This window comes from Caloenas nicobarica, chromosome 3 (genome assembly GCF_036013445.1).
Source record: "Caloenas nicobarica isolate bCalNic1 chromosome 3, bCalNic1.hap1, whole genome shotgun sequence".
In the NCBI taxonomy this organism is placed as follows: domain Eukaryota; kingdom Metazoa; phylum Chordata; class Aves; order Columbiformes; family Columbidae; genus Caloenas; species Caloenas nicobarica.
Genome location: NC_088247.1, coordinates 31,615,688 through 31,637,766, shown reverse-complemented (window position 1 = coordinate 31,637,766; position 22,079 = coordinate 31,615,688). Strand labels below are relative to the sequence as shown.

The 22,079-nt window shown below is 42.7% G+C and overlaps 1 protein-coding gene across 3 annotated transcripts; it reads right to left on the bottom strand.

The window, feature by feature from the left end:
* Positions 1–599: 599 nt before the first annotated feature.
* On the bottom strand, positions 600–20,288 carry SDHAF4 (succinate dehydrogenase complex assembly factor 4). Of its 3 annotated transcripts, XR_010605966.1 has the most exons (5): positions 20,208–20,288; positions 17,573–17,725; positions 11,650–11,792; positions 1,206–1,309; positions 600–1,028 (listed from the first exon to the last, which is right to left on the bottom strand). XR_010605966.1 is itself a non-coding variant. In XM_065631814.1 (3 exons), exons 1-3 carry the CDS (start codon positions 20,245–20,247, stop codon positions 11,722–11,724), a joined length of 264 nt encoding a protein of 87 aa, XP_065487886.1. In that variant the 5' UTR covers positions 20,248–20,288; the 3' UTR covers positions 11,305–11,721. The 3 variants fall into 3 exon arrangements, 2 of the variants coding, with proteins under 2 accessions (XP_065487886.1, XP_065487885.1); XM_065631814.1 differs by lacking the exons at positions 600–1,028; positions 1,206–1,309 and having other exon boundaries at positions 11,305–11,792; XM_065631813.1 differs by lacking the exons at positions 600–1,028; positions 1,206–1,309; positions 11,650–11,792 and adding an exon at positions 14,612–14,878.
* Between the last annotated feature and the right edge of the window lie 1,791 nt (positions 20,289–22,079).

The following is a 22,079-nucleotide window of genomic DNA, read 5'->3' as shown; positions in this document are numbered from 1 at the left end:
TTCACAGAATAGGGAAGTTTTTGTGGAAACCCCCTCGTAACTACGTTGCTTTTCAACGAGGGTTCTTCTCTCCACACGGCCTCTATGTAGGTCCTTGCCCCTCAGCTGTTTCCTTTCCCTGTTGTGCCGGATGGCACTCGTCACTCCTCACCTGGCATGTTTGTCTTCACTGACGCGGGCCCAGATAGATATGTCATGTAATGAAAAAGAAAAATTAACATTGCAATGTCTGTGCTTTTATTACTACAGCGTTTTTGATATAAAAGTCCTGCACAGAATCCTAGTACAGTAAAGCAACAGAGATTTTATAAAAGCAATATTATTTTGATTGTTTTAAAATAGACTTCTATCTCTAGAAAGTTTATTGAATTTTCTCTCTTATGTCTTAATGATTTGCTGTTATGACAGACTTAATCAATCTGATGAGTCCATGTTCAACGTTCTGGCAAATATAATCAGCCCGGGAGTGTTTTCTTACTCCCCAAAGGCACATTGTTTCTGTGTTTATTTCATTCTGATGTTTTATCTGGAAACCATATTTCTTTTTCTTGAGGAAAAGCGTACTGTTCCGAGACATACATTGAAAGCCATGTGCTTAATTTACTGAATATGAAATGATCTTTTTATTTAAGAAGTGAAAGGACAAGGTTATAGAACAGAAAGTCCAGCTAGGTAATGGGTCCAGAAGTTATAGAGAAAAAGCAAAAGATGGGTCATATAAAAATCAGAGGGCAGATTTAAAGACAGTCTGTAGTAATAAAAAAGACTGTTAGATACTCCAAGATAAGTCCTATGTCTCATTTCTAAAAATTATCTACACACTGTCCATTTGTTTGACTGCAAGATAAAGATCTACTTTCCATAACTTGTTTCTTGCTTCTGAATCTTCATTTTGTGTTCTTTAATGTCACTTATCTGCCAGATTATTCTAAGGCCTTTGAAGTGCAGAAGGATGGTCTATTTTCAGGCTTTACTCCCATGCAGAGTTCCAGTATACACTGCAAGCCTTTGGGAGAGGGATTTGTCTTCTGAAAAATATGAAGCGTGTTATTGAGTACTATAAAATAATGAATGAAAAAGAAAGCAGAATCTAGGCTACTAAAAGAAAATAAAAGGTAGATGTAAAAGTGTATCTTATATGTGATGTTGAGCCTACAAACATGGATCATTATTTAACAAGCACTGCTTTTTAAAAATGTCAGTACCTGATTCTGTGAAGACAGGAGTAGGCGCGTGGAGCAGTAGAACTGGCTGTTTCTGTTCCTCAGAAAGTGCAGCCTATCCCATGGACTGGTGTGTACCTTTCCTGCTGCAGGAGAGGCAAGAAAAACTTTTAAGTTGTGCTGTAACAACTGCTGCTTCATGCTAATGGCTTTAGTACATTTGTAGAATTATAGAATCACAGAATCATTTTGGTTAGAAGAGACCCTCAGGATCATCGAGTCCAACCATAACCTAACTCTGGCACTAAACCATGTCCCTAAGAACCTCGTCTGAACGCCTATTAAACACCTCCAGGGATGGTGATTCCACCACTTCCCTGGGCAGCCTGTTCCGATGCCTGACAACCCTTTCTGGGAATAATTTTTTCCTAATATCCAATCTAAACCTCCTCTGGCACAACTTGAGGCCATTTCCTCTCATCCTATTGCTTGCTACTTGGGACAAGAGACCAACACCCTCCATGCTACAACCTCCTTTCAGGTAGTTGTAGACAGCGACAAGGTCTCCCCTCAGCCTCCTTTTCTCCAGGCTGAACAGCCCCAGTTCCCTCAGCTGCTCCTCATCAGACTTGTGCTCCAGGCCCCTCACCAGCTTCGCTGCCCTTCTCTGCACTCTCTCCAGCACCTCAAGGTCTTTCTTGTAGTGAGGGGCCCAAAACTGAACACAGGATTCAAGGTGGGGCCTCACCTGTGCCGAGTACAGGGTGACGATCACTTCCTTAGTTCTGCTGGCCACGCTATTCCTGATACAAGCCAGGATGCTGTTGGCCTTTTTGGCCACCTGGGCACACTGCTGGCTCATGTTCAGCTGGCTGTTGACCAACACCCCCAGATCTCTTTCTGCCAGGCAGCTTTCCAGCCTCATGGAATGGTTTGGTTTGGAAGGGACCTTAAAGATCATCTAGTTCCAGCCCCCTGCTATGGTTGTCCAAAGCCCCATCCAGTCTGTCCTTGAGCACTCCCAGGGATGGGGCATCCACAACTTCTCTGGGCAGCCTGTTCCATTGCTAGACCCTGCTCGTGTTCTTAGATACTGCACAAAATGAGCCTTTCTTAATTGGACCAGTTGCAGGAATGACCTGGAACATGCACATCATTAAGATAAGGTGTCCAGTGTAACACTTGAACACTTTGTGTGTCAGGATAATTTAGACTCGGAGCTCTATTTAGATGCTGGTGTGTGAATACAGCACATTTAATAATAGTTTAGTGCTAGGCAGGACATAATTACTTGCTCTCTAAAGGATAATTTGTAATGAGCAGTGTTGTCCTTACAACTCTGATGATGTGGGATCATCTCTGAATCTTCAGTTTAAATGACATACCCAAGGTCAGCCATTCTCTCTATGTATTCTTACTATCATATAGTCTGATAGGAATTGTCTTTAAATATCCACATGTAGAACATTCATGTCCATGACAGTTCTTTAATTCCAGATAAGGATTTTGGTATTCTCTTTATAATGATGTACAAGTGGTCAGCCTTAGCAGAAGGCTCTTAATAATTGAATTAGCAATAGTTAAGATTAAAATAAAATGGTGGTGTACTTTTAAGTGATATCAGTTAATTTATAATAAATTTTTAGTTCTAACAGATCTTACCTAACTACAGCAGTTCTTAAATACTGATAATTATGCAGTTATGTAAAATGTCATCCTGTAGACATGTCATTCAGTAGAAATCTTAACTGGAGTGCTAAAATGTACGTCTGAAACCCTTCAGCTAACTCAGGGGAGACTTATGATGATAGTATGACTTTTAACCCATGGAAAAACCGCAAAATTAAAAAAGATTAAAATTGCATCTGATGGAAAGGTGTTGTTGGACAGGTGTTTTCCTCTGCTATTTCCATGGGAGAAGGTGGTTTTTAGTTTGATTAGGCTTGGATGTTAATAAATATTTAGTTTCATTTCTAGTTGGGGGCTGTTTTCCGTGAAATCTCCCAAGATCAGCTGTGGGTTTTTCTGTCTCCTTGATGATTCTGAAGTCCCCTATAAGGCAAAAGACTGCAAGCAATTCACAGCTTCCTCTGGTTTCAGCTGAAGCTCCCTGCCTGCGCCTCAGGTAACCGAAGAGCAAAAAATTTCCCTGGGTGTCACACCAATACTGAAATTTCTCCAAGTCAGTGTTACACAAGTTCCTTATATTTTCTGTGACTTTCTCTCTTTGCATTTCAGTAGTTAACAACAAGGTTTCACATCCTTCAAGTTGCAGCTTTCAGAGATGTGACACATTAACTAAGCTCTTTAAGTGGCTCTCTAATTTCAGGGTGGTTTGCATGACATTGATGGTGTAATTTAAAACTACAATTCTGAGCTTTTTCTTTTTATTTTTTGTAGCACACATTTCCATAACCGGCTTGAATCATACAAAAGGAAAGAAAAAATAATTTCCTATGGCTGCTTTTTTTTTTTTTTAACTGAAGATTTAACTTACTGGTACCAATTGTATGAACCTCACTTCTGCACCACACAACACTGCAAACAGGCGGATTTGTCAACACATGTAACGTGGGTTTTCTTGTACTTTCCGGTGATGTGTCTGGTGGTTCTAGTCAGAGGTAGCATTTTTATCTGGATGAAATGGGTCTAGTCCAATACAGGCAGACCCATGTCTGGTTTTGGCCAAGTCATTCCACCTCGAAGGGCTTAGTTTCCCCATCTATAAGATGAGGATAATGTGTTGGTCTCCTTTTAAAGTGACACCACATTTACAGAGGTGAAGTGCTGCTAAATAACATTTTATTACCTAGTCCTGCATCCCTGGAGCTTGGATTAAGGTGAAGGTGTTTGCTTTGTGCTCATTTGTTCTTTCTGAAATATCTGCTTTGTATTTATTTTTAGAAGATGGCATGGATTTTGAGGTTCAAGGAACACTTCCTTCCTGCACTTGAGAGCAGCTGTCTCACTTTGTTGAGCCTTCACAGTATCAAGCTGTCTCAGGTACAGGAGAGTTTCCAGCATGACTCATCCTGGAATTGCAGCTCCCAAGAATATGCATCAGGGGAGCAGAACTGGAAGGTAAGCAGGTTTTCCAATTTGTGACCCCATTTCTGGCTAAGACTAAAATACCCCATGTGTCTTAGATTCCATATCTCATAAGCTGAAGACCACAACTCTTGATGCACGTAAGTGACAAACCAGTTTGGGGACATTAGAAAACAGCCTGATGCATATATATTTCCAGATTACTTTGTGATAAATATTACCAGAGCCATCAGCATGAGGAAGACCAGATGACAGAAAAATGCTACCGCTGCCTGATGAGGCGTGGACAGTTCCCTGAGCTACAGCTAAAGCCAGTTTGCAGCCAGCAACATGTCATGATGTTTGAGAAGTTCTTGCCCCTCAGAAAATCAGGGTGAAGGCTGCAGCACCTGCAGAGGTGGTCTCCAGCTGAGAGGTGCCCGCTTGTTGGGTACCAGTTGGGCCTGAAAATGCATGGACTGGGACTCCGCGTGCCTTGCTTTAGCTGTGGGGCTTGTATATGCGGAGGTACAGCCTTCTGTTTTAATCCTAAAGTTACCATCTGTCACCTGTGGTCAGAACCAAAAGGTCATACTTTCTGCTATGGAAAATCCCCTTGTTAGTAAACCAAAAATAGAGAACAAAATTTTTTAAAGTAGTTTTACTTTTATTAGTACAAATGTGGATGAAGGGAAACAATTAAAAAGCTATCAGATGAAATCTACATGGTTGGTAGAATCTGAAGCTTTGTTGTTAGTGAGTGATTGCTGTGAGGAGTCCTACTCTTTTCCTTTAAATTTTCAAAGATAAATAACTTCCACAAATGCAAGTGCCTCTTATGAGGGGGCTTCTACCAAAGCACTGAGTGATACCTCTGTCAGATGAAGAATACCGGCCTAGCTGGATTTTGGGTATAGTCCCAACAGATACTATTAGTTCTTTCACAGTTTGGTGTGTCCCATCAGGGTACCTCTCTCAGGACCACAAAAAACGTGCATTTGCTAAACAACTTCTCAGTAGCAGAGATGAGACATTGGGCTTTTTACAGCAGTCTTGATCTGCGTGTAACTGTTTCAGTTTTCAATATGATGTAAAATGTTTATTAACTAACTAAACTCCAGAAGAAACAGTATTGGCTGTAGTTTTACTGCCTAAAATACTTTCTTATAACTTTTATCTATCAAGTTTTGATATATTATGAAATGGTTTCATGAAGTGCTGGCCTCCCACACAGGGATGAAATCTGCAAACATTTCTATATAAGATATCTCTCTCTATATATATGCGAATAAGGATATGCAAATTTATGTAGCTATTGATGTTCTAGAAACGGTTACAATTTTCAATTGCAGCTCTGTGGGGGAGGCTGTTATTGAAATAATTTCCTTTCATGGAGAGGAGCAACATCCACATTGTGTCTTGCCGGAGAAGACCAGAGAGGAGAACCGCACGTCCCGTACTCAGCAGGAAATGCTGTGAGTCTGGACTACTGCCTGTGCGGCGGCCGAGAGCACACAGGTAGCTGGGAGGACAGCCTGGGCTTGGCCTGCGTCTGTCCCGGAGAGGACAGTGTTGGGATGCTGCTGAGCAAGACTGTAGGTTATCTGCATCTCCATGGGAGAGTGGGAAGGCACAGTGACTCCTACATTCTGCAGCTGCTTGGGTTTGCCCAGCTCGTAGCTGAGGAACGGGGGGAGAGAGCTGAAAGCAGTGGGAGAGAGGTGCTAGGAAAGGATGATGAATTTGGGATTGGATGTAGCACAGGGGACGTGTGAGAGAAGGCTGTGACATTCAGTGATATGCTAAGTCAGACTGGATGTTTCTTCCTGCTCACAGGAAACTAAGCTGTATGAGGACTGGCTTCCTCCAGCACTTGTTCGTGACATGTGCCACCAGTGAGGCACTGCAGCGTGTTCTGCTGCTCACGTGCCAAGTGAAAATAACCCCCGTGTGCCAATCAGTGCCAACAAATCACCAAGGCGTCAGTGTCCGGTCTCCAGTACTTCCCAGAATCCATGGTAAATCCAGGCCTCTTGTCCTTGGTCTAGCAAAGCTGTGTATTCATGCTAAAACTGGCTCTGATAACGCAACTTCTTTGGACACAGCCTAAATTTCAAAAAAAAAACCCAAAAAAGCCAACGACACAGTTTCAGCAAAAGTTTGGTGTGTGTCCAAGAAGAGTACAACATCCAGACCACTCTGAAGTTCTATGAATATGTATTCGACTGTTGAAAAGGGTTCTGTGGGCCACAAAGTAAAACTTGGGATGCTACTCCCAGATTAGGTTGTATGAGAATTTTCTAGAGACCAGGCAGCCCAAAATGTTCAAAGCGTTTCTTGCTGCATTTCCCTATCCCCACTCATCATTTTTCCGTACCTTTCAATTCCTCTCCCAGCAGTCTGCAGATGATGGAACAAGATGCCTGTATTAATTTTCTCCCAAAGACCAGGAGCAATTGTGCTTTCCTCTGCTCAGGGATAACAAACCAGTGTCATGTTTGCTAGTGCCACTGTAGTCTAAAATAGTGCCAGCACCATTGTTAATGCTGCTCTGCCATCATTCCCATGTTTCAACACAATCTGAAAGGACATAATCCTTTTTTGTTCCCATAAACTGAAAGAAAAACACATGCACTGCTGTGACAGGGAAAATCCTGGGATTGTGTCAAAACAGAGATGGAAGAGCGTAAGAAAGAGGTAAGAGTTGAAACTTTTATTGTGGTATAAAATATATGTCCTCCATTTTTTTCTGATGACCAGACCTGAAAGGTATGCAGCACTGTAGGTCAGGACCATTCTTCTTAGTGAGAGACAAGCGCTTACCTCCACCTGCCGCCAGTTCAGGGGCTCAGAACATTTCAGCTAAAGATGGGGCACATGGAGGGACCTGCTGAGGGACTCCCTTGGGCAGCTGGGGTTTTTCAGTGTCTGCTGGTGAAGGTCGGCCCATCTGCTGCTGCACGTGCACATGGAGCTCCACACTGCGCACACGGGGTGCGCAGCAGAGGGGCTCCCATAACAACATTCAGTGAGTGGCTGTGACTCCTTCCTGGGCATCCACCCCACCTCAGGTGCCCCTCTGCCCCAGCACAATTTCGCTGCCGCTGGTGGCAACAATCGAAACATTCTTCTCTTTAGCCCCAAAATATGTGAGGCTGAGGGCTAGAAAACAGCCAGACGAGGCATTTTAAGACACAAATATTGCCATATATAACAACCGGTTACTAATATGGACACAGAGGGTTACCTCAGACAGGTGTAGTGACACAGCACGCTACTGTAATGCTCCGGTCATCTCATTCTCCCCCCTTTATTTCAATAATATGGGGAAATGAAATACTTCATCTTCCCTTGTGTCCCTGTACGGTTGTGCTTTCTGGCTTCCTGCGAAGCACTGCAATCGCTGCACAAATGCTGCTTAGAGCATTTTATGTTCTCTCCTTGCGCAAGTTTGCGGAGCAGGGCGGGCCTCTGCAATACGGCCAGTATTATTATCCACTTTGCTACAAATGGTTTTACAGGAAGGACCATCTGGTCGTCAGCTGCCCAAATGCGCATTCGCCTGCACCTGTTCGGTGTGGAATGCAGCCTCTCCCTGCTGGGAGCTCCCCATCAGAGTCCTTCCTGAGCCAGCGGGTGAGAGGACGCAGCACATCCCCTGAGAGAGCAGGAGGTACAGACACGACCTTGAGATCTCCCTTCTTAAGGAGGAATAAATCCCAGCTTATCTTCAACATGGAGGTGACATAGGGGACCAGAAGGTTCGCACTACTCCAGGCAACTTCATCAGTGCTCAAATGCGAAGGTCAGGTCTGGCATCTGAGCTGACATTGCGCACAGCAGGCATGTGCATCACTCATGATGTCACCGTGTTCTGGGAAGCTCATTTATCCAAAGCTCTTTGCCATTTAAGAGATGTTTCTATCCACAGTCATTCCCAGGTGAGCCAACGAGGTACCTGCCAGTCAGACCTGGATTTCTCTGGGCGAACTGAGCCATCAACCTGTAAAAATCGCCTCAGTGACCTGTTTTGGGACTGCCCCAATGTACCCGCATGTCTGTATTGGACAAACGGGACCACAGCCACGTGCTCTGAAAAACGTTCAATACCGTAAGTGTAACTGCTAAGCCACCTTCACTGATGCTCAGTTAAGGAAGAAAGCCTTAAAATGAGTTTGGGTTTATGTTTAAAGCTTTCAGGGAGACTGGTGCTACTTGTTCCAGGCATCTCTTTCTCTCTCTTCACATCCCTGACTTCCCACTAGAGCTACATTTTACTAGAATAATGAACCTGAATGTGAGAGTCAGACGCAAATCGGGGATGGAGGAGTTCCAGCCCATGGGGATCATCTTTTTGATTTGACTGTCAACAAGATCTTCACATACAAAATACAAATTATCAAAAGATTTCCTTCAGAGGAAGGTGAGGGAGAAACATCTGGAATTTATTAATTTTCGTGAAGTATCCTGTTACTATTCTAAAGGAACTAAGGGTACCTAGCAAAAAATGGCTTCAAGGTCAGCAAAAATTAAGAGCAGGGTTAAATAACATGCAGTTTAACAATGAAATAGCTGTAGCTGTCATTATCAGGCAGAAAAAAATGACATCGCCATATAGAGGGAGGATGAAGCAATATGCCTGCCAGACCAAACAGTTGCCTGTCACTATACTGCGGTCCTAACTCAAGAAAAACATTTGAAAAAAAAAAACCAACCTGTCTAAAGATTGCACATAGATACTTAAAACTTGCAAGTGAAAGCCCTGGGGGGTGGGAAATAGGCTAAAAGCAGGATGTTCCCTGAGCTCAGCAACATTTGCCATTTGCTTGTGGATCTTCTAGGAGATGGTGAAATTTTCCCCAGCTAGAAACACATCATCCTTTGTTCTTTAACCCCTCACGAGGGAGTCACACAGACGAAGGGTTTGCTGAGCAAATATATATTTTTTTTTTCTGGTCAGACAGTTTAATCTTGATATTGGCTCCCTCTCTTTCAGCAGTACACTGGATGAAGACAGCTTCATTGTTAGTTTGACGCACTTCACCCTTTCCTTATTAGGAAAATAAAACCTCACAGATCCCTAGGTTTTGAGATACTTGCTGTCACCTGGGTATAAATATATCCAGCGGTACACTCTTGGCTATGTGATGCTTTAGGCATTTGTTTGGGAGGTGGGTAGGCAGAAGGAATTTAAAGTTTTCGTTTCAGCCTTCTTCTTCTAAGGGAAGCAAACTCCCATTTGTGAGGTGCCCAGGGACGGTGCCCGGGATATCCCCTTCACTGAGCAGCATTTTGGAAGGGCGCAGGCAGCAGAAGCCCTGCAGGTCCTGCTCCCTCACCACAACCCTCCCTCGGAGAAGGAAGTGAGTAGCTCACACCTCATCATCACTGACACTCTCGGCTTCTCTGCTGTCACCACCACACCGCCGACACATTCAGCTTCATCTAATGGTATCGCGCTTAAAGCAGCTGGTTAGGCAGCCTTTAAAGTTAATGGAGAGGACGCACTTAAAACTTCCTCCCATTCTCCATCTGTAATGAAGAATTCATCGCCATGTACTAAGCCTACTTTTTAGAGGCATCTCCCTCCATTGCAACTGATTATGAAGCAAGCACAGATGGCTAGATAAGCCACTTAATTTTAAAGCAGCTGATTAGGAGAGAGTCCCAGTGTAAACAATACTTCAATATTTGGCTTCTAGAACTAACCTGACCACCAGTTCACTTCATAGCTCACCTGATTTTGCCAGAGACTAACATTTGAAAATTACAACTGTGTTTTGATGGCCAGGTATGTCAGCTTTATTTAAAATTTATGTGTTAAGTAAGGACCTTAAAAATGGCAACATTAAAATATGTGATTTTTTACAGGCCTAAGACTATACCTGACTGAGAGGCTTAATGCCTGGAAGATGCACATCAAGTTCTTACTGCTGTAAGCTTTAATTGGCACTTTTTATGTTCTTCCAGGGAAAAAAAAAAATCTGTTCTCACAGTAACAAAAATGCAGAGATGATGAATATTTCTGAAGAAAATATATATGGTCAAGGTTATTCATCAGCTTCATTTCCAGAGGATGGGAAGCCAATATCTGCAGTGCCCCATGACTTTATAAGCCAGTAACTTCAGCCTATTCTGTAAGGGTGTCAAGAAGGGTTTCCAAAGTAATTAAGTTCTTGCAAGCTCTGTGGAGAGCGGTGGCTGGGAAAGAGGTGCAAATAATGTCCCCAGGGGGGAAAGATGGGCAGAAAGATGCCCTGTCTCTTGCCTGGTGTAGATAATGTCAATCAACCAGGGAACATGGAGAAAGACACCGAATCTACAGGAGGTGTAAGATATTCATAGGGAACAGGACTTCATTCTGCTCTTCACAGCGCTTGTTTTAAACAGAGCTCTTTGCTCAGGATTTGCCCAAACCTAATTTTATAATTATGATTCAATTTCTACTGTGTCACCCTTTCGGCAGCAGAAGTCCTTGGGAAGATGACACATGGCTGCCCCCTGCCAGCAGTCCCCAAGATGTAAGAAGAGGGATGGCCACACCGACAGCAGAACGTGGGCTGCACATCTCAGCTAGTGTGACATGAAGCACCAACCACCAGCGAAGCAAAGGTATTTTCATATTGCATATTACAAAAGCGTGAAAGCGACCGCAATTTTTTACGTTTTTTGATCACCATCGGCACACAGAAAGACATCTCAAACCATTTCCTTATCCTTTGACATGCTTGATGCTATGTTAGTGACCGATGAACGATTAGAAAACCCACAGAACTTCCAAATTCTCATACCTTACAAATAAAGACACAGCTTTGCTATTTTTCTGACACTTTAGAACAGGTGTTATGATCCTTTCAAAGTAACAAAGCCAAAATAAGTGTCGTAAACAGACACGTAAGATGTCTGTCACTACAGACCACTGGAATTTGTGCTCATTTATTGCAGTCAACTGAAAAAGTAGTGAAGTTTTAAACCAGCATTCTGTGGTCTTTCACAGACATATGCTACCATAAAGGGTAATTTTATTCTGATTCTACTATATAGTAAACCTTGTATTTTAACTAAGTAAAATCAACACTGAAATACATACAACAAGGCAACATATAGCAAACATTTTCTTTAGCTGTAGAGCGCAACTTCATATATTTTGTAATAAAAGTAATTACAGAGCAACTCCTTCAAACAATAACAGCTTCATAATGGTAATAGTGTACCAAATGTGTCTATGCAAAATAGCAGAAACAAGTTTAAAAAAGAAAACCTACTGGAGAAACACAACATGCAGCTTTTTAGCCAAGAAACTAGTACTACAAGAATTTGCTCACACAGCCAGAACAATTCTCCTTTGTCTCCCAGAAATTTAACAGAAAATGGATACAACTCCTGCTGCTTTATACCATCATACTAACAAAAAGAGCTACAAAAATAGATTCAATCAGTATTTATGATAAAAACATACCTGTGGCTAATCTAATGGCTAATACCACAAGTCTGCTTCACCCTAACGCTGTATCCCAGTGAATTGCCAATATTAATCATCTGGGAAGAGCAGGAAGACAGCATGGAGAAAGTGCTGACGTGCTGCTTTCCTCACTGCAGACACTGCAAGAAAACAAACCAGAAAAGATCGTTTACGCCCCACAGTATTATCGTATCGGTTGTTGCATTCAAACCACATTTTGTTTTGACAAATACCACAAGTAATTTTGCAGCACCGCAGGACATTATTTTGGACTTAGTGGCACGCGAGCCCAGGACTTCTCTTTTTGGTAAAGTCCAGTTTGCCAGACAATGCAGAAAGGCCACTTGGCATTCGCCCAGTGGCCGCCATGTGTTATCTTGCCCAAATGTTCAGTTTCCGATCTCTTACTGGCACATTCCCTAACAAAATTAAGCAAATACTTGGTGGGTACTGGCACTGGCCTGGGATGTGGTAAAAAGGGCCTGAAGCTCCTCCAGACTGAAGGGGAACCCTCCATTTCCCGAGTGCCAACTCCTTGGCAGCTGTTTACAACACTAGTTAGCAAGAGCCTTTTTATTTTTTGCAAGCAAGCAAACCCCTGCCTTTATGAGGCACTTGGTCTTGTTGGTACAACCAGCACCCTCAGAAGCAGCTTCCAAACCCACGTGCTCCACGGGTGCAGACAGAGAGTGCCCAGAACTCACCTGAGCTCCAACAGAGGCACCATCGCCCACGTGAGAGCACACACACCTGAGCAGCCCCTGACCGCAAAGCAGGGGAGATGGAAGATAACGAACTGAAACATAAAGAAAACCACGGAAAACTGAGACCACTTCTTTTTATGCTAAATCAAAAAGGCACAGTTCCGTGGGCAGGGAGAAAGGACTGCAGCTGCCGTCTGCTGATGGTGCCAATTAAGAGTTGAAAATCAGGAGTGCCAAGAAGTGGAACTCTGTAAACATTCATGGAGAATGTGCTGGGAAGGGTAAAACCTGGTAAGAGAAGATAATGAACTCATGCAACAACCCATGGATGAGAATAAGGTTTAGAATTCAAAAATAACTGCGGTGGTGTTACTGCCTCTCTGCTACTTAAGATGCTAAGCCTATTAATAATGATGCAAAAAAGGCAGAAATTTCCAATTAAAATTTCTGCTTCCTATTTGAAAAGATGGTGTATTGGGTGTTGAAGTATTTCCCAACCCACTACCAACTGAAGGGGCAAAGCTTTACTAGAAATAAGTATTTTAATAAACAGCATATATTAAAGATAGCTGACCCAGCTTATCTTTAGGTAACTGAAAATGTCAACATATTTTGGGAAAACATAACCGTCGCACTACAGAAGGGCAGCTAGAATGAGTCAGGTATGAAAACTGACCAATTTTCCAATATCCAAAACATGCTGCAGAATTCAAGTTTCTAGAAGATTAAAGGTTCAAAATGTACCTACCACTAGTCAACAGATTTTATGAAAAACAGGCTTCAGTAAACCTCATTTTGATAAACCTAGTGAACAGACAATACTTTTGTAGGGCATTGCAGCATTGAGTCAAATATCTTAACTCACAACTAGCATGATACTACATCAATAAAATACACACTGGGTATACGAATGGGCAGATTTTAATGAGGAGCTTCCCCACTGGCTGCAAGTCCTGTGAGTTTTAGGGAGGTTGTACAGATTTGCAGTAAGACTGAGACACTTAAATGCTCTGATAAATTGCAGAGCTGGGCAAAACCCTGAATTCTTACACAGAGCCAGAGTAATGCAAACCAACAGAAATCGTGAGGTAAAGCTGACTTTCACTCAGGTACAGCGTGCTTTCGCATAGCAAAGGGCAAAAATATCCATGTAGGAAAAAGAAATGCACGGCGTAAAACGGGAGACTGTCCTGGGCTCTCCAATAAACTTTTATTCAGTTTTAATGCCCACTACGGTGCTGTGGCAAAAGCAGCTAATAGGAACTGTGAATATGTAAGCTGGAGCAGGTAGAGTAAAAGAGAAGACGCTAAAAAACCGGCAAAACACCAGGAAGGAAACACAAAGGGATGAAGAAAACATTCAGTTGAAGACTAGAGAAGATCCATTTATTTAAGCTATCAAAAAGAACTTGCACAGAAATAGAGCACATGTTCACACATTTTAATGACAGCTTATTCGTAAGTACCCACCCAAGTGGTAGATTTGCACTGTACTACAGTATTTACAACTAGGCAATTTCTTAAATGAAGAACCGAGCTCAGTCTCACTGAAAGGTATTTAGTGCAATGTCAGATAACTTTGTTTCAAGACCTGCAATATTAGATCATCTAATGCAATTAGTGACCTTTGACCATAAGGTATCAGATAGTAATGTTATTTTTGCCCAAGCAGCATTTAGCCAGCTTTCAAACAGACATCTCCATTTATCCAGGAAAAGTTAACGCAAGTAACACATAATAAGCTAGGTTATAAAGAACAGTCCTGTAGAACTGCATATCGAGCACCCCTATGCTATTTGCAATCACAGCCTGACCCTCCCAGAATTAAGTCTCCATTTCCATCATGCCATTTCCAGCCTGTCCATCTGAGATAGGATAAACCAGAGTTTCTGTCCCCTTTGCACACACAGGAAAGAAACTCCAGCCCACTCCAACAGGGGCAGAGGGGATGGTTCTTGATTAAGGGGCTTCTACCAACGAACCACTGTGCTAAATGTGAACATCAGCTCCGCACTGATCCCCTTGGAGGTGGCTGTACTTCTGATGACCATTATCTATGTTCATGAACTGCAAAGCTCTTTCAGCACTTTCAAGACACTACATAAATGTTTAAATACATGAAGAAATCCAAGCCCTTATACATCTCAGTAAGATCCAGACTGCCAATTTCACATCACTGCACTTGCATTTATACTTGAATACTGTAAATAGCATGAAAGATCAGGTGTACACTGAGCAAATAACAGTTCCAAAAATTGAGTTGCAGCATCATGTTTATTTACATAGTGTCTCAGAAAATTATTCACAGGCATGACAGAAACAAGCTTCACAACAAATCCGGGTGCGATTTTTCTGTACATTATATTTTTCAACAACTAGAAATATTTTATTAGCAATAATTACATTTATACATTAAAAATCTATACAACGTCCTTTTCTTTCCCAGTCTCCATAACGTGTAGGTTCAGGGCCTTTGGGTCCACCCCTCTCTTTTGTAGTAGGATTGATTCCATCGGGGAATTCTAAAGTTATAGGAAAGGTTCATTAAAATGCCTATAATGTTGACAAATATAAAGATGTCACCATCTATAATGTTTGCCTCTTAGGTTCATTTTCAAATACAAAAATCAATTCTCTTGTTCTTAAAGGCAACCTTGAGTTAAACAGTTCCCAGAGACATAAACCAGTAGTTTCTGTGAGTTTTTAACTACAGTTAGGAATACATTATCATATTCAGTTATGCAAATGAAAAAGCAACTCCATATCCAAAAGCACTAAAGCACTACAATTTCTCGTGGACTCACAGGGAAAACTTACCTCACTCAAGTATGCTGTAAACATGTTCAATACACCACCAGGTCACTTGCTGTGTTTGTTTAGGTCTCTAAGCACTCGGGTTTTAATTTTAGCTTTAGTTTTAAAATTTTAGCCAAGATTTTATAATTATTCTTGTATTTGAAACACCATGTTTTCATTGATGCTGGTATGTTTTTCGAGAAATAGCACGTTGATGTTTATCAACACCAGACTAGATACCTCAGTCACAGGAGGTACTGTAACATCCTAAAAAGCTAAGTTAGACTTGTCACCTTCTCCAACTTAACCTAAGCTTGCTAAGTCACTGTGATGCCCTTTTAGGAGAGGGAGGCTCTTTCTAAGAGGGGAATGAATGGGACTTTCCAATCTCTCTGATGACTGACATGCTAAGCTTACACATTAGCAGTGCTGTTTCTGTTCCCAGCACCCTACTAGCTTATGCCACCTACTCAAACACCATATACTTTTCTGCACCTCACAGTCAACATCCTTATGCTACTCCATGCTCCCTTACTCAGGGCCCTCTCTTAGGAGGAATAACTCAGGCCACCCATGCTGCACAGCAGCCATCCCACTAGGCATCACCAGGCCAGGGAAGCACTTTTTGGGACAGCACCATCCTAGGTCGAGTGTTTTCTCACCCTGCACTAGACTGCAGGGCTCTCAGGCTCTCTGTACCCCACACATTCCCTTGCCACGCTGATTCTCCACAGCCTCCCATAAATACACATAACTCGGGGCTCTCTCAGTCGTATCCCTAACTCAGCCCTGGTGGGCAAGACAAGTAATGAGCAGCAGGATTGAAAATGAGAAAAGACAACAAACAGAAATGCTGGAGTGCAGAGAAAAAGGAGGACAGCGATGAAGGGAGACTCATGTAGCTACGGGCTATACAGAAGGACATATCGGGATGCCCGTTTAAAAATTCATGCAGTCCAGGATAGGAAATGTCAGTATTTGAGCACCTCTGGCAGTACATGGAGTGCAAATGCATCTAATATTATTTTGTAGATACCTTCCCAATATCCAAGCAGTACCGATGTGCTGACAGCGGATGCAGAAGCTCAAAAGCTTTCTCCATGAGAGCTACGCAGCAATCGGAATTCAAAAGGCCAGCTTAAACTCTTATGTTTTTTCCTAATAACCATCAAGGATACAATGGGCACCTGGCATTCTAACAAACTATTGCTGGTGTTATATCTAAAAAGATACAGGTACAATTCAATTTAAAGCCAAAAGAAACCTTGAGTCCTGCTCTAAACATAGAACATCTCAGGCAAATGTAAGAATTATGGAGTAGTGATGGCATTTATTTTCTTGGGAATAAAAGGACAAGAATTAAATAGCTGCTTACACAGTAACTCTGAGTCAGTTCACAAGTGAGCTGCAATCTGAAATTGTTTGCAGCCATTTCGGTGATGATACTGTAATTTTTCAGTAATTTTATCATCTGGATATTCATAGTAATCTACTGATACATTAAAAAAAGCTTGCCCTACAGACCTTGAAACAGATAAACATGGGTTATCACTCCTGGTAAACAGTAGCAGAACATCACACCATGATGAATAAGATAAAGCACAACTAGCACTTTTAGTTAGGGAAGACAGCTAATTAAAAAGGAGGAAGAAAGAGACTGTGTCTCTTTCCTGTGTCTTTTTCCTGTCTGATAAAAATGTGTATGTTTCTAGTGACTTCAGCAGCGATTTATCTGCACCTCAATCTTGTCAGGTTCTCTAAACGCAGCCCCACTAAGGTCACTGCAACACCACACAATTAGCAGCTCATTAGGTCTCCCCTAACCCCACTAACCAGCTCAGTAAACTCAGTATCTCTTGTTGCTTTTCAAAACGCTGCCTGTAAAGCTTAGGGGAAAGACTGACCATGAAACACAGCATGAATCAGAAATCTTTTGTGGACTAAGAAATAAAACAGGGTTTTGGGATCATGAAAAGTAGCTGGTGTCCTCATGAGTTTACCACCATGATTTATAGCTGTACTGTAACAGACCAGCTACATTTCTCAGAATCATGGAAGAGTTTATGGTGGAAGGCACCTTTGGTTGATATCTGGCCCCAACCCTGCTCAAAGCAAGGCTCATGTTAGGTCAGGACATCCAGGCAAACCTGAGTATCTCCGAGAGGAGGGGGATCACAGATTCTCTGGATGACTTGTCACAATGTTTGACCACCCTTGTTTTAAAGCTTTTTTTCCCTCATACATCATTTGCTTCAGCTTGTGCCCACTGCCCTGCCTCTGTTTTTTTCCAAACTATTAAGCTAAGAAAGCGATTCTGAAGAGTGCTGAATGCCAACTCCTCTTCTTAAACTGACATCAGCACTGCATCACAGGGTCTTGCCTTTAAAACATGGCTTTCGATTTTGTAAACCATGACTTACTTTCCAGGGGTTCCCTCTCCATACTGGACTCCTCTGGTTCATCAAATCGACCTAGTGGTAATTTCGGTTTCTTAAGTGGCTGCTTAGCAGGTTCAGATCTTCCTCCTGTCTTAGAGCTGGTGCTTCTCAGAGAGCTGCAAAGCAGCGATGACTCTATCAAACAAACAGACATGTGGCATAAATGTTAGAGTTTAACACCAAGTGGGTCTATGGCTGTTCAGAACACCTCTGAAAAACCCTCATTTCAGAAACTAGGAAGCGGAGGGCAGGAAAACAAACTCCAAATATTAGTTTAACATTCAACTCACGAACACCTAAGAAATCAGCACAGATAATTATTTTTGGCCCTAAAAACATATGCAGGCCAAACTGTGTTAGTTGTATAACTCAGTTCACATCAACAGTGTATTTTAAACTGCCTGAACTTATCTTCACTGTTATCTTCTTGTATTTTAGACTCTAAGTAGTAATTAGCTAGCACAGACCAGTACATTCTGTTTTCCTGGAGAAGTCCTAACCTCCCCCAAGAAACCTGCTGATTTCCAGGTCTTGGCTCATTTCCAACAGCTTTTGAGTCAGAAAAAGCTTCTGCTTTCCCAAAGGAAAGTTTTAAAAAATAAAACGTTGTTCCCTCAGTAACAGGTTTTCCAGAATGTTAGTAGAGAATAGTTGGGCTTCCCTTATGACAGCAAAATAATTCAGCTGGTAGTCAAAAACGGGACAAACTTTGAGCACATTGAAGTTCAATTATATAACGGCATGCAAATGCTTTAATTAAAAGTGTAAACTTTTTTCTTTTAAAGTCCTACTAACGTTTTTTTAACATAAATGTAAAATAAAGCCTATTAATAGCCATATCTGAAGTTCTTTCAAGCAGTATAAAACCACAGGTGTACATATATCTTAAGTCAAATAATTCAAGAGTCGTAAACAAGTCAAAAATTACTTATGAATATCTCTCAAAACGACTGATATTTCTGCATTTGGTTAAAAAGCCAAATGTCCACAGCAAGCATAAACTACCCTCTAAAAATATTCTAGCTATGGACACAGGCTTAAAGCAGCTCTGTCTTTTCTCAAGCAGGAAGATTCAAACAGAAATCCTCCCTGCACCAGCCTGGGAGCAAAGCACTTGAAAGAACTATTATTCTACCTTGCTGAAGAGATCATATCAGGAAACCTTCCCAAGCAGTGTGGATTTGACTCACCTATATATACACCAACCAACAATCCACCTGTATTCCCAGAATCAGCATATTCATTTATCCTAAAATACCACAAACTTAACATTAAATCCTACAGTCACATAAACTATTACGCCTGCCAACTGTTGCCAATGCCTCAAAGGAATTTTTTTTTTTTTTGCTTTAAGCATGATATAATGGGTCTATCAACAGTGAAGAATCTAATCCTTCTGCATAGATTGGATCTTTCTACTCCTGCCAAGCATCTTGTCACTCTTCAGCAAGCCAAAAGAGAAGCTAGCTAGAAAGTTAAATTAAAGCTGCTATTCTAGTCCAAGTTCAAACAAAAGTCAGATTAAGGTACTGATAAGAAATTGGTTATCTTGGTCAGAAGAGGCAAAATCCATTTTCCTATTTGCAATACTTGATATTGTTGATCAAAATACATTTTTCTTGACACTGAGGTGACAGAAGTTCAACATTAAGTACCTCTGAAAAAAATAAGACAAACAACTTTATCAGCAAACCACATTCTACAAACTGATCTTTGACTCCTTCATGGGCAGTAACAAAGCCATCCGATTAATTAATTATACAGCTGAATTAGAAAAGAAGTTGAAAATCCCAGGTTGCGGCACACTCAACATCTGCCTTTTGAAGTGGCCACAGACCACGACTTATCGTAACAAAGCCATCCTTGCAGTGAGAGCTGGGCGCTCGCCGGGACGCGCGGGGGACAGGGGCATCGGCCAAGCCTCGCCATGGGCCTAATGGCCAAACAGAGCCTAGAAGGGGCCACAAACATCAAAACCACTTTTTCCAGCTCTTCCATTAACACGTACTGTATCAACAGGATCACAGAAATCTCAACTTTTGAAGGGAGCGGCCTGACCTGCAGCCCTACAGAACAGACACTGTAAACTACTTTATTTATGCTCTTGCCTAAGTTTCTCCATGAGCAGATCACCCGAATTTCCTCATAAAGGACAGGGAGCAATAACTTCCAAGGCCACAGCAAGTTCCCTCAAGCTATCCTACAAATATTAAACCACGCCTTAATATTTTACTGCTGTTCAAAAAGCGATAGCAAGGTTAGGGAAAGAAAACCTCCAGAACTGACAGTGAGGCCTGACAACAGTAGGTTTGCAATGTAAGGGAGACTACTAATATCCAGAGGGGAAAAAAAAATGCAGGAAACCTGTAGAGAAAGCAGGGGAGGGGCAAAATCAGTAGCACCGCACGTCCCCTCAGCGCCGCGGCCGGCGGGGGGCGCGGCGGGGGGCGCAGCGCGGCCCCCGCCATCTTGGGCACCCGTCAGCAACCCCGGCGCCCACAGTCCCGGCCGGTAACCGCCTCTCGCACCGGCTGCCCTGCGTGGGGAAGGCGCGGAGAGGCCGAGGAGCCCCTCAGCGGCAAAGCCGGGCCCCTCCCGCCCTCCGCCCGCCTCTTACTCGCTGCCCTCGGCGCGCCGCGCAGCAGCCGCAGAGCCATGGCCGCGCCGAGCCGGGCCTCATGAGGGCTGCGGCGCAGGCGTCCGCGCAGGCGCAAACGACGCCGCCCGAGGGGGAGTGGCGGGAAACGCGGCTCCAGTCAGGGCGGCGGCCTCGGGCAGCGCAGCTCCCGCCCGCCTCACAAACAAGCCCGTTCTCCCCTTTGTCGCTGTCTCTCTCCGAGAAACGGAGGTGAACGGCGCCTTGGGAGCCAAGCTCCTGCTGGAGGCACCTCCGGTCTCCGGGAAGGGTTCGAGAGATGAGCTGTGACTCGCCTCCTTCCCCGCCTGAAGCTGCAGCAACGGCATCTCGTTTCTGCCACGCAATGAAGTTTGCCACTGAAATGACTCGTTTCCTCACCTCCCCCAAATGTGTAGTGCAGCCCCACCAATGTATTTTTTTTCTTCTTTAAAAAAAAAAAAAGTAGAAAAAAATACACGAAGGCTACTTGTGGCATGAAAGAACTCAGGCTGCAGATCCAGCGTGTCTGTAAGCACCGAAGGCAGCGTAACTTCAAAGTTACCAGAATGTTACTTCAACATAATAATCACTGTATTAATTTAACAATAAACTTTCTGTCTCTCAGTCCTGTAGTGCAGCTGGTGCCTCTTCTGCACCACAACAGGCCTTACTCACCATCCCAGGGGGAAGGGAGCAAGAAATGCAGCAACCAAACCCAAGTGCTGAACAAGAGGACTTCAGACAGCAGCTTTCCAGCTTCCCACTGCGCCCGGCAAAAGCGCTTTTAATACTCCCAGTATAAACCTAACCCTGGGGTAACTAACACCTGTGCTCATGGGGTGGAGCTCCAGTTAATGGTTGGAATATGGCAACGTTTGCTTTTTGTCACTCTCCAAACATCTCCAGCTAATCTACTTCTTCCATAAAACAGGATTCAAACCACTCTGTCCACAGATACTAAATTGCAGAACGTAACTTTGACTCAGTCATTCTGGGAGATCAGCATTTAAAAAAGCATTTTGTGTTCACACCTGGAAGAGTTCAAGCAAGTAAATCTGCTTAGTAAATTAACAGCAGCAACGCTCCATTGAGTTTATTACTCTACATCTGGCAATGCCTACACACTGAAAAGTGATTAAATTTAACCGACTACCTTATGTGTGACATTTTCTCAATCAGCTTTTTATAACATAGTTAATTGGACATTAGAGACCAAAAATAATGGGACACTGTTTAACAAGAAGATGCTGGGCCACTAGATCTGAGATACTGAAGAAGAATATTGGTGGCTCATGCAGAAAAAAAAAAATGCTCTTCTGCCCAAAAGCAGCAAGAAAACAAAACAAAACAAACCGAAACCCAACAGACCTATGCCAAGGTCAAGAACTTATCATGCATATGCTCAACACAGCAAAAGCCACCTTACCTTAAAAATACTCACACCAAGCTGAGTGCAGGTACCAAGTAAGGGTAAGCTCTGTTCCTTAACAGCTTAACACAATCCATGAAAAATCATGGTTAAGTGCAATCTTAAATGGTAAGGAGTAAAGAGCAATGTAAGATCAATTAAGAACTGTTATTCTACCTAAAAATAAGCTGCAGTCTTCAAAACATTTTTTTTAATTCATTGTATTGCTGTAAAAATGCAAAATTCCCTTTTTACTCCTGAATTATGTATTTCTACATCTTGTAGCTGAGAAGGCAATAATTCTGAACATCGGTAATACGAATGTAGCACACGGCACAGGCACTTCATCATTAAATGCGATGTTTTCCTTTTTTTTGTTTTCCTTGCTCTGCGTACTGATAATTTACCTGGAGCCAGCACCAACTCTGCAGCAGGTCAGTGTAAGCTGGCTGTGGTGCTCTCTG

Excerpts from the sequence above, each read along its gene's own strand:
- SDHAF4 (XM_065631813.1), bottom strand. The coding sequence starts at position 20,247 with ATGGCTCTGCGGCTGCTGCGCGGCGCGCCGAGGGCAGCGA. Across the intron at positions 17,726-20,207 it reads CGGCGCGCCGAGGGCAGCGA|AGTCATCGCTGCTTTGCAGC; the intron begins GTAAGAGGCGGG and ends TTTGTTTGATAG. Across the intron at positions 14,879-17,572 it reads GGAGAGGGAACCCCTGGAAA|AATTCCCCGATGGAATCAAT; the intron begins GTAAGTCATGGT and ends CTATAACTTTAG.